This window comes from Gymnodraco acuticeps, unplaced genomic scaffold, assembly GCF_902827175.1.
Source record: "Gymnodraco acuticeps unplaced genomic scaffold, fGymAcu1.1, whole genome shotgun sequence".
Lineage (NCBI taxonomy): Eukaryota > Metazoa > Chordata > Actinopteri > Perciformes > Bathydraconidae > Gymnodraco > Gymnodraco acuticeps.
The window spans coordinates 4,663,437-4,677,844 of NW_022992351.1; the positions used below are offsets into that span (position 1 = coordinate 4,663,437).

A 14,408-nucleotide genomic window follows, 5' to 3' on the forward strand; every position below is an offset into this window, starting at 1 on the left:
TTATTTGACATTTTACTTATTTTTAATTTAAACTTTATTGCACATTTCTGTCATTTTGATTTACCCATTGTGAAATGTTTCTGTCTGTTGCCATTCTCATATTGATATGCCTTCCAGTTCATACAAAAGCTTGTTCATAACATAGTGGATTTGGATAAAGTGGAAACATGTGGCATTTTGTATTTGAACCAGCATGCATTAGAAGATGTGAATTTAGTTATTTTTAAAGTGGCATTTCATTTTGGTATAAAATAGTTTCTATAAATATATATATCTTTGACAGCTAGCAGCTACTTGTAATACCTGCTCTTTATTAAATGAATCCTTATGTTGCACTTGCAATGGCTTCCAAGTAGTAGTATTAACAAATATGTTCTCAATAGATTTGGTTTGGTTAATGATCAAAATTGATAGAGGTAAAAATCAACACATCTTTACCAATGAATGTACAGATACTGTTTGTGGTAATTACATTGCAATTTCAATATAACATTTATTTGTATGTTAGTACATGGATTCATGTTGTTTCTTTTTAAACAACATGCCATTAATGGGAACACAATGCCAAGGTGAAATGTCCTTTCAAAGCTATACTCGATGGCCTCTTTAACTCTTTTTATTGCTCCATTGTACCTTTCCTTGGTTCTTGCCACTATTTCCAAACTTCCAACCCGTCAGCTCCCCGATCTTCAACGGTTGTGTAAATGAGCGCCTGGCCGACCGCACGCCCTCTCCGACCTTCTCCACCACGGACTCTGAGATCACCGAGCTGGCGGACGAGCGTCAGAGCGAGATGTCCGACCTGATGGACGACGAGGCCTTTGTGGACGACACCAGCTCAGATGCCGGCACCGAGGAGGGCTCGGACATCTTCAGCGACGGCCAGGACCCCTTCTATGACCGCTCCCCCTGGTTCATCCTGGTGGGAAGGTTGGTGACCGGCAGCGGCATTCCCACGCCCTCCACACACAGGCTGGGACAGGGGTGTAGGGGGGATGATGGCTTGGTTTAATAATGTTTATCTTTAATACACATATAGAGCAAAGTGACACAAATGGGGGAATACATAACATAAAGATGAATGAGTGCAGGATATAGAGCAACATAATCAAATGCAGATGAATGATATTTAAAGTAATGCTTCTCCCTCAAGATATTATTTTCTATGTCACTAACTGACCCCATGTTATCTTGAAGAATTTCCTTGTTTCCTCTCAGGCCTCCACGGTGAACAAAGAATACAAATAAATAGAAAAAGTCTTGATTAATTGAATTCAATGCTTTCAACAACAGCAGAACTATCAAAACATCGTTTTAGAAACTCTCACGCTCCCCTTCCAATATTATAGGAAGTCTTATTTATTAGTATGCTTATTACTTACCAAACACATTTGTCTCTAAAAGCTTGCTATTTAAAACACTTAAACATATTCTGTCTTACACTTACGCAGGCACATTTCTTTTCTGTGAGAGTAAGATTTATTCTACTCTTTAATATAGTTTTGCTGTTGTTAAACGCATCCCCCATTTCCTTCAATTCATCAAGAATTATCTCCATTTTTGGATTTTGATTTCACCCTGGAGGCATGTTCAGGAGATATTTAGGATACAAGATATAATTTTATATATTATTATGGTAGCTGGCAAAGTAGATTATTTAAATATTTCAGCGAATAAATAACCATATATTTTATTATTTATCAGCAAATCCCTCCACGGTTAGAGCATCATTTCAGAAACAGATCAAGTATTCATAGCAGCTTTGCAGAGATACATTGGACAATTTTGCAATTTAACATGATTAGTCATGCTTCTGTGCTCACAGGCCCACTTTGTATGATTTACTTTTAATTTAGACTCTGTTTCCAAAAATTGAAAAGCCACCATCCTCTTCTCTCCACCTCCTCCCAGCGTAATGTCTCATCCCCCGCCACCATCACCGCACTGACTGTATTAACTCCATCTGTGGATTTGCTGTGTCTAAGTTGATTAGCTGTCTGTCCATTTTTTTTTATTATCCTTGAGCCCTTGTTTGATTTATTTGTTTATTTTATTTATAACATGAATTTGTTTTATAACCCTGTATGTGTTTTTTTTAACATTGCTCTTGAAATGTATTGTAGATATTATTAACTCACTGTCACTGCTTATTTGTGTTTTAATTCATTGTCAAGAGGAAATAATGTGCTGCAGCAGCATTAGAAATCAGAGCACACGCTGTACCGAGGCCGTTGCCGTAGCGCCGGTAACGTCATAGCTGAGTCATAAACAGCGTTTGCCAAGCCATGCACGCCACCAGACTGCGCACCAGACTGCGCACCAGACTGCGCACCAGACGTAGCTCAGCCTCTTCGTCACTGTGACTTCAGAGATTTTCCAGATTGATATTCCTCCTACCCGGCCTCGAGTCTCCCATTAGAGGGAGAGGAGGAGGAGGAGGGGGGGGGACACAAAGAGTAGGTCACCAGGGGTGCAGCAAAACAAATCAAGCCCTAAAAAAAAACACGTCAGCGAGTGTGTGAGTTAGAGACCAACATCTCTATATCTGTATTACGACACAATAAACAAGTCTTTTACAACCTTTACTGCTGCGTCCCAGGCGATCTGTCATCTCCCTGTCACACAGTTTAAAAATAAAGAGGATGCTTTAAACTGCTGCTGATTTCAGAGTGCTGGAGCAATTAGAATGTAATGTTCACATGTTTTTTCTTTTTTCATTATTTTGCTCAATCCTTAACATTATTGTTTCTAATGCTGTATGTTATAGTAGTTATTAATATATGCTTTATTTGCACATTGTGATATTTAAATCATTGTGAAGACATGTATGTCAGTAAATAATGTAAAGCTTTTAGAACATTGTCTGTCACTACTCAGATACTTTTCAATTGGGAGCTATGCAATTTGTTTTAATAAGCTTTATTAATTGCAATACATTGCAGTTATATAACAAAAAAAAACAGAAATCATCATTAATACGATTAAAATGTGTCTCCTGGATCCAACTGTTTCACACTGCAGCAGAATTTCAAGTCTCCTCCTTTTCCTCGCAGAGCTTTCGTGTACCTGAGCAACCTGCTGTACCCTGTGCCACTGGTGCACCGTGTTGCCATAGTAACAGAGAAGGGCGAGGTGCGTGGTTTCCTGCGTGTGGGGGTCCAGGCTATAGCTGGTGAGTAATTAATGAGATTTTCGAATGAGCACGACTGCTAGCATCTCCATGCAAAGGCCATGCCTGCTAATCACTCATTCCACATTCACTTTATTGTGCTTTATAGATTGGGCTTTCACCCATGCTGCATCCGTAAAAAACAATCCACTTGTACATAAATAGACGGGTGAGGGTAAATCAAAAGAAGATACAGATCTAAGAATATAAAAACAAACTAATGATAATAAAAACTGCGATATCCATGTGAAACAGGCTGTTTAACTTACATTTGAATAATATAGTTAAAAAAAACCTACATAATATGTTTTAATGCCATATTGTATTATTTAGACGGCAAAATATATTTAACTCAAACCTAATATCGATATTTTAGGTTTGATATCATTGTGAGAACGTTTTGCAAAGCCACAGATCTGGTGGCAGAGAGAACACTCCCTCAGATGTTCTGTGTGTTCCTTTAAAGTGCTCTGTCGGTTTGAGTCTGCCATGTCTGCGTTAGATCCTGATAAAAGTTTATTTTGTCTCTTTGTAGCTGACGAGGAGGCCCCAGACTACGGGTCAGGAGTTAGACAGTCAGGAACCGCCAAGATTTCCTTTGATGACGAGTACTTCAAAAAGGTGAGCCCTGAGTCAGATGGAAGAAGATTCAAACCTAAGACACTGCGAGAGAGTGGGAGTTAAATATTTAGGATCAATCACAAAGTTTACAACAAAGTCACAGAGGCTGGAGATGTGTTAGCGTTCTTGCTACAAACAATGTCACACTTTCCTCCAATACTTTTATTTAATACCTGTCATTACTAGTTACTTTGCAGACTCAGGTTAATAATACAATACTAATAATAATAAAATGATGATGTAATATGGTGTAAAGACTTAATAGATTATTGTGGGTCATTCAAATGCTACCCGACATTATATAAAGTAAAACAGTTAGAATTCAGTCATATATTCTATAGGTTATTCTGAAATTGGCTACCCTATATAATGAGTGCTTTTACTTTTTGTAATTATGTTTTATTGCTAATACTTTTGTCCTTTTACCCAAGTTACATAATGCAGGACCTTTACTTGTAACTTCATATTTCTAAACCTTGGTAATACTTATTTAAAGTAAAAGATCAGGGTACTTCTTCCACCCCTTCTAGCAGTTCTATACTGATGTCTTGTTTATCCTCCTCCCCAGAATGACTTTTCCTCCGTGGTGATGACCCACTCCGACCTGTCCCTGGAAGAGCTGCGCATTGTGGAGGGTCAGGGCCAGAGTTCAGAGGCCACCACACCCTCAGAGGAGCTCAACAGAATCAATGACATGGGTAAGGCTGCCAGACTTTTTCCTCTCCACTCGTAAATCTCCACCTCTCAGCCCGCAGGGAAACATTGGGCAGATGTTCCCGTTGAATGCAAAGGAGGGCTGCACATGTATAGTCATGGAAATGAGACTCATGCAGTTTTTCATACTTTGTGAAGGAATGTCTTTACAAATCACATAAAGTGCGGAAACTAGTCTGGTTGTATTGTGCAGAGCTTAGAATTCATATGCAGATTACAAAGCACAGGTGCAGCATTTTCAATTAATCGGAGCTGAAGTCCTTCTCTAACTTTCCCCTGTTGCTTTCTCCAGATCTCAAGCTGGGTGACATGGCTGACCCCAAGCTGAGCTGTGATGAGGGTCTGGCGGGCCAGCTGGAGGTGGGCAGCATCTTTACCTTCCGTGTCACGGTGCTCCAGGCCAGCGGCGTCCCACCGGAGTACGCAGACATCTTCTGCCAGTTCAAGTGAGTCAACAATCCTCATAAATATGCTGTGAATACTAAATCCTAAAATCAAAGCTATACGGCTGAGAACAGCTTTGATGAGGGAGAAACTCATAAATAACTATTATAATACTTAAATAAGATACGGTATTTTATCACCCTGTAGGTTTGAAAGGCATTTTATTTAAAAAATTGATAAGACATCTCTTTGAAACTGCTTTATCTTTCAAATATAAGGAACCTTGCCAATAATTAATACAAAGAACAATGAAGGCTTAATGCTGACATGTCTTTTGTGTGATAACAGAACACCCCTATCTTGTTTATTAATAAAAGTAACATCCATTTATGTTTCTGTCCTTAGTTTCCTGCACCGTCATGATGAGGCCTTTTCCACTGAGCCTCTGAAGAACACCGGCAAAGGAGCTCCTCTGGGCTTTTACCACGTCCAGAACGTGAGCGCACACACGCACACACACAAACTTTAGTTCAACAGCTCTATGTAACTGACTTTCATTTTAACAATACCTTTCTTTACTGTTGGAGCAGGTTTCTGTGGAGGTAACAGAGTCCTTCATCGAGTACATAAAGACCAAGCCCATCGTGTTCGAGGTGTTCGGCCACTACCAGCAGCACCCGCTGCACCTTCATGGCCAGGAGCTCATCAGGTTTGTGCCGTTAATAAAGACATTCTCAAGTCGCAATGCTCTTTTCCTTGAGTGTTTTTCCTTTGTTGTACTAATCACGACACAGATTCCTCTTCAATTGTTTTCCCTTTATGCCCGGGAAACATACTACTAGAATACAACAGATACATTTTGTGAGAATGTTCCAATTGCTTTCTATATTAAGTAAGTGTACGTTTTTTTCCACAGTCCTCCAACACAGTCAAGGAAGTACTACCCTATTCCCATGCCTCTCTCTAGACCAGGTAAGGATTCTATTGTCATCTCATCCCATTCTGAAACAGCAATTTGTTCTGCGCCTGTCATCCTCATTTCAGCATGTTTCTTCTGTTGGTCATGGTTCTGTCAGCATGCCTCATATTTTCTTCCACTTTTCTTTCATTTCTCGCTTCCTCTGGATTTTTTGTTCTTATTTAATCACTCTCACACCATCCGTAATCCTCTTACCCAACTCCATCCTCCCACTCCCAAATCTCCTTATTCACCTCCAATCTTCCTCGCTATTCGTAAAACATCTCACACTGACACCCCAGACCACGCCCGTAAGATAGAGTTAGTGCGCTACCTGATGAGTGGCTATATGAACGGCAAAGTGCTGGACCAGCTGTCTGAGCACGCCAACGCCCTGGCCTCCTCTGCTGTGGCCAGTCTGGAGGATGAGGCCGACCAGCTCTCTCATTTCATCTTCCTCCCCGTGCCCAATGACCCTGTGCTTATTGTGCCCAGGCACCATGGTTGGTACAGCAGACACTGTAGTAGCTAAGCCGTTAGATGTACCATTGTTGTAGAAATTAGCTCTGTTTGTCTCATGTGCTGTGTGACTGCAGGAAGTAGCTCCACAAAGCTCTGCAGTGGTGAGGTGTGCTCTGCTGCGCCTCGCTGCTGCAGGTCTGTTTAGAATAAATCAATCAGCCAAACTCTCCACTGTCATTTTCACTGCTGACACCTTCAGGTACATTATAAAACCAGTAAGCATAGAGGATCAGCAACCTAGCATTCACAGCATAAACCCAGAGGCTTAAGCCTTTATTGGTTCAGCTGCTGTCCAATTACAGTACTTGTCATGTGCTATAATGTTCTTTTTAACCATATTGAACACAAATAATTGTAGCCGTGTGCCTCAGAGATTAGCCCGTTTCAACAGGAACATAATCCTGACGTGTCAGACAGCAGGGTGTGGTGTAATCTGTGATTTAGCTCCTTATAGCATCTCAGTATGTCCAACTGTTGAGTTTAATGTAGGCTGATTGCTTAGGGCTCCGCAGTTTAATCTATAGAGTGTATATCTATCACTTATTTTCATTCATCCCTTCTGCAAATGTGTGTTTGTGTGTCAGTTCCAGCCACCAAGTTGAACACCATCACCAAGTCCAACCTGGGTCAGTGTGTCAGCAAATATGACCTGCTGGTCTGGTTTGAGATCAGCGAGCTGGAGCCCACCGGAGAGTGAGTGTCTGCACATTCATCTTATATTCACATACAGATCAAATAAAAAGCTATCAATTACTTTTGGTTCTTTATCTGGAAATTAAACAAATAACATGATGTGAGGTCTACTGTAATTCCTAAAGTGCTCCACTAAAACCTAAAAATATGTTTTTAAATGTCAGAACCTTCCCGTTCTACTCCATATGACGCATGACCACAAACATCGTAAAAACTTGATATGACAGGTTCTTTAAATAGTGAGGTGGGAATTTTTAGGTGTCAGTATAGGTTAGAGAGTCTGTGGATATCATGGCTCTACTTGGGCATATTCCAGCAACATATGAACAATCAGTCAGTATGATCACCATGAATTAAGATCTAGGAGCTTTGACTTTGAAAAAGAAATAGCCTGTGTGTGTACCCTTTTTCAATTGGTCGATATCTTTTTTTTTTAATGCAATTAATCAATTAGAATACCAGAGATATGTTATGTATGATCAGATTGAGTATTTCCTCGCTCATTCCACAGGTACATCCCGGCTGTAGTGGATCACAGCGGAGGACTGCCATGCAACGGCACCTACCTGCTGCACCAGGTGCTGTATTTCTACAAATAGTACATTAATCACTCATTTTATAAAGATTTATTGCACATACTTTCACTTACAAAAGTAAAGCGAACAACACCCTAGTAAATACCATTTATTTTTTACAAGACACATTCCAAAGTTTTATTTAGCTGTCAATCAATCAAGCTAATCAACTTTTTTTGTCACAAAAAACAGTAAATGGGAAAGCTTTAGCCAACATTAAAATCCCCATACATCAACAGCATTAGTTATAAAGAAAGGATGAAAGACAAGTAGATAGAGGCGAATGGATAAAAGAGAACAATAAAATGCAAACAACACACGTTACTACATACATGTCACATATAGCACATCACAATCACATAACAGGCACAAGGGGCAACATCCATGATCACAACATAACACACGCGCCATGTCCAACACAGACTAGTGTGTGCAGGTGTAGTTCTCAGTGAACCATTATAAAGTCAGATTTATTGCACACACTATTCACTTACAAAAGTAAAGTGAACAACATCCTAGTAAATACCATTTCTTTTTTACAAGAAACATTCAGAAGTTTTATTGCGCTCTAGATGTCTATACTCCGATCCTAAGCTCCCGTTATGTGCGCTGCAGGGGATCCAGCGCAGGATCACGGTGACTCTCATCCATGAGAAGGGAAGCGAGCTCCACTGGAAGGACGTGCGTGAGCTGGTCGTGGGTGAGCAGGGTTCCTCAGAGGATAACTACTACTATCTTTCTACAGGAAACGGGCTGCAGAGACCCAAACACAGCTGTTTCACAGTAGAGCAGAAAAAAACAGGATGTTACTACATGATTGTTTCCTCATTCACAAGTCAGTAACAACTTGGTGCGGCACCTTTTATCGTCTCAAAGGAAGCTTGCTTTGTGAGGCTGCACTAAAAGAAAATCCTCAGTCATATTTCCAGTTATGGGATTTGTTTCAGTTTCCCCTCAGGTTGCCACTTTTTTAAAGTAGTTTATACTCTCGCCGATGGACGAAAATAACTACATTTTATACTCTGAGAAGCTGACATTTGTATCCAGAGAGACTCATAAGTAAGCAGGCATGTGTGCTGCTTACAACCCATTTTTGCTCACACCTGAACATTTAATTTATTTGGAAGTGTTCTCTGACGTTTACAATGTAAATGTTTTCCTCATTTTCAAATAATCTAGACTTTCACTATTGATAAAAGAGGAATTTCTGATTTCCTGTATTCTTCCTTTGTATTTCCAGGCAAGATGTTGATGAGTTGTGCTGCTCTGTGTCCATCAGGTCGTATCAGGAGCAAGGCTGAGGTGGACGACAGCGCTGCTGATGCTGTCCTGTCCCTCAACATTATCTCTGCCAAAAACATCAAGTCATCTCACAACTCCAACAGGTATCTGAGATTCACTCAAATTGTACAAACATGACACGTTTTAAACCCATTGTATTTTTTAGGTGCTACTGTAAGTACAGGTTTGATGCACAATTATTAATCCAAGCCAAACCTGAATAACATTTTTATATTGTTTTAAATCCAGAACATCTCAACTCAGTTATCTTATCGTGATCATGTGGTTGTTGATTTATTTATCCTTAAAAAACAGTTAAGAAACAACATTTGTGTATGTCTTTATATTGGCTGAAGGCTTGGAGTAATCATTGCATGACCGTTTCCATTTTCACTGCTGTTAATTTTCCTGTTAATTTGCTCCATTGTCTCTGTTTGCCTGACTCTCTTTTTGTCTGTGCACTCTCTCTCTCCTCCTGCTGCGGCTGGACTCTTGATTGTGCTCAGGCTTTCTATTGATAAGGATATTGATAGGTACCAGTGAGCGGAGAACATAAGGCTCCTTCTGTGAAAGACCCTTATGCTTCTCTTTAGTCCTAGAGATTCATAGAAATAAGTTCTCCACAGTCTGTGTTTTTTTGTTAGCATTTTTGCATTAGGTCTGCCTTTTATTCCAATCAATATAAGGATCTGAATAAAGAAATCAAATTCTAAATCATTTATGGAAATAAAGGCAAGCTTACATGCAAATGCAAAACCCTTTTTGTGTTAGTTTGTATCATGTTATGTTGGTCTGCTGTTGCACCCAGATTCCAAATGAATGTTTTTCTCTCAGCTGTTATTCACTGTTTGAGCCATAGCTCAATAACAACCAAGCCCATTGAGGCTCCAACAGGGCAGGCTGGCTCTCAGTCAGTAGGGCACAGCGCCCCCTGCTGCCAAATACAGGAAATGTGTCAATCCTAAAAGAGTCTTAAAGGTCCCCTATCATGCAAAATGCACTTTATACATAACTGTGTGTCCCCGATGTGTCAGGGAACTCACAAAGTGTCAGAAAACAAAACCCTCTCTCCTTTCCTCCGTACCGAAATCTCACCCATAATATATGCCTAAAAATAGCATGATAGGAGATCTTTAAAACAGTCATTTCTATTAAATGCAAATAATTACAGTAAATGTATGTATTCAGTTTAGTTTTTAAACTGTGAATGCTCTAACAGTCTTCACATTGATACAATGAGGTATAATATTTATATCAAAACTTAAATATGATATATAGAACATATTAACCTTATATTCTGCTTCCCATGTTTGGTATGTGCCAACTGTTACACACGGCTCACTGCTCTTGCCACATTTTCTAACACTGAACACGTGTTGTTGTGACTATAGTTAAGCTTTCACCTTGGTGTGTTCCTCACATCTTGTTGTGACTTAGGATAAGTGTCAGTCACTGCGGAGCGTTCACTGTCGTAGTTTTACCCACCACATCAGTTCCAGAATATGTGACTTTATGTGGTTACTACCAAAATTAGACTAGTTGGTTTGCTTGTAGTTTAAACACTGCTGCACAAATATCCTACACTCTCTGTTGTTAACACAGCACTGATTAGGACTTCTAATAGCGCTATTAGAAGATAACATTAGGTAAGTGAATTTCTCTCATTTTGTTGATAATTAAATATATTTTTGGTGTTCTCCTTCAGGACTTTCTACCGCTTCGAGGCAGTGTGGGACAGCTCCCTGCACAACTCCCTTCTGCTAAACCGAGTCACTCCTTATGGAGAGAAAATCTACATGACCCTGTCTGCATATCTGGAGGTCAGTCATTGCTCTGAATGTGTTGGAAATGTTCTGCATTAAGCTGTAGGTCAACAAATCAATCAATCAACAACTTCATTAATCCTGCAAGGGGCAATTGGTTATGAGCAGCAGTTTATGTCATGTACACAGGCAGGAACATACAGGAAGAAAATCAAATCTCTGTCTCCTCTTCACAGCTGGACCACTGCATCCAGCCTGCTATTATTACCAAAGACATCTGCATGGTCTTCTACTCAAGAGACGCAAAGATCTCCCCCCCACGTTCCCTCAGGAACCTCTTCGGGAGTGGATACTCCAAAACCCCTGACTGGTAAGATGTTATGTCAGTGGGATTAAATATATCTAGGGCTGTTCCAAATGTTGTTGTTTTTTTAGAACTTTTTAATAAAAAAAAATGTATTTCCTCAATTTCAATCAAGTGAACCATCGGTCTTGTTTTTTTAATGAAAATAAATCATAAGTGCTCGCCTCCCTTTTTGCATTAAGGAGGATGTTTTTTTACCAGCTCTTTAATATATAGTCATAATGTTGTTTTTGAAAAGCTTAACGCCAACACATATGGATTAAAGCAGATTATTTGTGAAATAAGATATGTAGTAAATAAAAAAAATGGTAACATGTATTCTTTCAATAAAATGTGACTTTTAAAGTATACAACAGAATAATACAGAATCTCCTTTGTTTCATTACAGCAATCGCGTCACTGGCATCTACGAGCTGAGCTTGTGTAAGATGTCCGACACAGGCAGCCCAGGTGAGCAGACAAAACAAAAAGAGACTGCTACTTATTCCCGATTCCTCTCAGTTTGTCCTAAAGAGTGCTTATGTCCTGAACAGGGATGCAGCGGAGGAGGAGGAAGATCCTGGACACATCGGTGGCCTACGTGCGTGGAGAGGAGAACCTGGCTGGCTGGAGGCCCAGAGGAGACAGCCTCATCCTGGAGCACCAATGGGAGCTGGAGAAAATGGAGCAGCTGCATGAGGTAGGTCCTCAAAGGTCATCTGCATTCTTAAAGTAAAACAAAAACATCCCTTTTTTGACCTTCCAAAGCTTTCCCTCGTCTCCCTCAAAGTCAACTTTATTGTCAATCTTTCACTTTATGTGTACAGATATAGAGATCGAAATACCGTTTCCCACAATCCCGAGGAGTACAAAATACAAATATATATATATAAAAATATGTATATATAGTGTATATATATATATATACATAATCAACAGACACATTTGTACATATGCACACATTAAAGACATAAATAAAAGCACAACAATCAATATATATAAAATAACAGTCACTTCAAAAACTGTAAAGAAAATCAGAATCAGAATACTTTTATTCGTCCCACAGAGGGGACATTTACATGTGTTACAGCAGAAAAGGGCCAAAGAGAGCTTAATGTTAACAAGAAGCATGCATACAAAAAAATATTAAAGATACAAAAAAATTGAAAAATTACACAATTTACAAAATACACATCCTGTAACAGTTCTGAAGATGTAGCAGCCAGGTATATATTGCACAGTTATTAACGGCATATATATATATATATATAAATTGCACATATTGCACATAGTTGGTATAAATGTACATTAGTGCAAGACTGTCCATAGCAGCATAAAAAGTGTCTCCCTGCTTTGCCCTTGTCTAATATCCCACAAATACCAACTTTCAAAGTTCTTCCTGCGATGTAAACTTAAACGCCCCCCTGTCATTGGTCCAGGTGGAGAAGACCCGCCACCTGCTCCTGCTGAGGGAGAGGCTGGGAGACGATGCTCCTGTGGGAACAGCCCCCCCCACCAAGTCCCTGAACGAGCTGCTGTCCCCCAGCATGAGCACCGGCAGCCTGTCCACCTCCACCTCCATCTCCTCGCAGATCTCCAGCACCACCTTCGAGAGCGCCATCACGCCCAGCGAGAGCAGCGGCTACGACTCGGCCGACATCGAGAGCCTGGTGGATCGTGAGAAGGAGCTGGCTACTAAGGTGAGGGCGACTGCTGTATTATGGGATACTGACATGTGAAAAATGTACTGTGTGCTGCATGGTCATCACCTCTACTCCTCTGCTGTGTACAAATCAGTCTCATCTTTGTTCTGTTGTAGTGCTTGCGCCTCCTGACACATAGCTTCAACAGTGAATACAACCAATTGGTCAACAGCATCAGTGACTGCAAGGTGAGTAATGACGGAATTAAATGTTTACTTTAAAAGTACTTTAAACGTCTTCATGGTTCGGTTTAGCTTTAAGTCATATTCTGTAGAGAATTACCAAATAGGCAAGTGACCCCTAAATATACATCTACTTTTTGTCCCCTCATACTTACTTTACTTACTGAATAGTTTAAAGCTAACATTTCGAAATTAAAATCAACATTTAAATGCTGTGTAGCTTCTTTTTTTTGCATGTCTATTCATTGAAACTTGGTATTTCTGAACATGTGCAGTTAAAGGGCTACAAGGTAATGTAATATTATAAGTCTTATAGCTTACTATCTATTTAATAAGATTCCAAGTAACTCCAGAGCGCTATGAAGTCAAAATGGTCTATCACATTTGGAACAGCCCTAGTATTTTTCCACTTGCAGTATTTGTCCTGGAAACAGAAAACTGTGTTTGACATATATTTCATCATCCTTCCTCCCAGCTGTCTGACATCTCCCCAATGGGACGGGACCCATCAGTCCAGAGCTTCAGCAGCGCCACCCTCACCCCCTCCTCCACCTGCCCCTCTCTGTCCGACTCACGCTGTGGATCCATGGACCAAAAGTAAAACGCTATACTTTATACTAAATTCCTCTTTGTTATTGGGGATGTCTATTGTCATGATCAAGATGCTGACTGAGTGTGCTTTGCTCCTCAGGACCCCAGAGAACAGCTCCCGTGCCTCCAGTCCCTCCTGCTCGGACTATGAAAACTTCCCCATGGTTCCCAGTCCGGAGACGTCCTACCTAGCACGCGCTGGAAAGAAAGAGTTCCTCAACTTGGTGCCTGATATTGAAGAAATGAGGCCAGGGTGAGTGCTGCAGTGAAGTCATTTCCAAAAGTCAATATGTGCTGCATCTTGTAGCACAAACAAAAAAAGATAATCCTGTTTTACAATCCAAGCAGATATCATTTGAATTAATTCCTGAACCTGGGTGAACTAAATTCTCTTCCACAGAAAACAAGCACTGCATCAAACAAAGGAGTTTTCCTGACTGTTCTTTTTTTCTTCTCCTTTTTAGATCTGTAGTTTCCAAAAAAGGTTTCCTAAGCTTCATGGAGCCGCGCTCCAACTCGTGGGTGAAGCACTTTGTGGTTGTGCGCCGCCCCTATGTCTTCATCTACAACAGCGACAAGGACCCGGTGGAGCGGGGGGTCCTCAACCTCTCCACAGCTCAGGTGGAGTACAGTGAAGACCAGCAGGCCATGCTCAAGGTAGGGGAAACATGCCGAGTGTATATCTGCTTCTAAATAAACACACAATATATAACAACTTTTAAAATCTCTTCTCCTTCTGCAACCTTAAACTATATACATGAGAGTAACACATGCCTCACTTCCGGGCAAAAAGTACGGCTCCGCCCACTTTTGGGGGAAAACAAAGTTGTCATTTGAATGACGGTCAATACAAATTCTGAAGTTTTTGCCAATCCGATCAGAAATGTAAGAAAACCGTGGATTTTTGGA

General features: G+C 40.4%; 1 protein-coding gene across 15 annotated transcripts in view; it reads left to right on the forward strand.

Annotated features, from left to right (window-relative positions):
* kif1b (kinesin family member 1B) overlaps nt 1–14,408 on the forward strand; it is a 59,497-nt gene that overhangs the window by 40,929 nt on the left and 4,160 nt on the right. For 6 of the 15 annotated variants that reach the window (XM_034209058.1, XM_034209059.1, XM_034209065.1 and 3 more), the window contains 21 exons: nt 679–930; nt 3,054–3,172; nt 3,705–3,790; nt 4,359–4,488; nt 4,797–4,950; nt 5,294–5,384; nt 5,479–5,597; nt 5,805–5,860; nt 6,953–7,061; nt 7,573–7,639; nt 8,252–8,336; nt 8,877–9,021; nt 10,623–10,737; nt 10,917–11,050; nt 11,433–11,494; nt 11,578–11,723; nt 12,463–12,723; nt 12,843–12,914; nt 13,384–13,505; nt 13,600–13,752; nt 13,964–14,156. In XM_034209058.1, coding sequence (XP_034064949.1) covers nt 679–930; nt 3,054–3,172; nt 3,705–3,790; nt 4,359–4,488; nt 4,797–4,950; nt 5,294–5,384; nt 5,479–5,597; nt 5,805–5,860; nt 6,953–7,061; nt 7,573–7,639; nt 8,252–8,336; nt 8,877–9,021; nt 10,623–10,737; nt 10,917–11,050; nt 11,433–11,494; nt 11,578–11,723; nt 12,463–12,723; nt 12,843–12,914; nt 13,384–13,505; nt 13,600–13,752; nt 13,964–14,156 — 2,671 coding nt within the window. The remainder of the gene's footprint in view (nt 1–678; nt 931–3,053; nt 3,173–3,704; nt 3,791–4,358; nt 4,489–4,796; nt 4,951–5,293; nt 5,385–5,478; nt 5,598–5,804; nt 5,861–6,952; nt 7,062–7,572; nt 7,640–8,251; nt 8,337–8,876; nt 9,022–10,622; nt 10,738–10,916; nt 11,051–11,432; nt 11,495–11,577; nt 11,724–12,462; nt 12,724–12,842; nt 12,915–13,383; nt 13,506–13,599; nt 13,753–13,963; nt 14,157–14,408) is intronic. The other 9 variants (XM_034209061.1, XM_034209063.1, XM_034209066.1 and 6 more) reach the window with 3 other exon arrangements.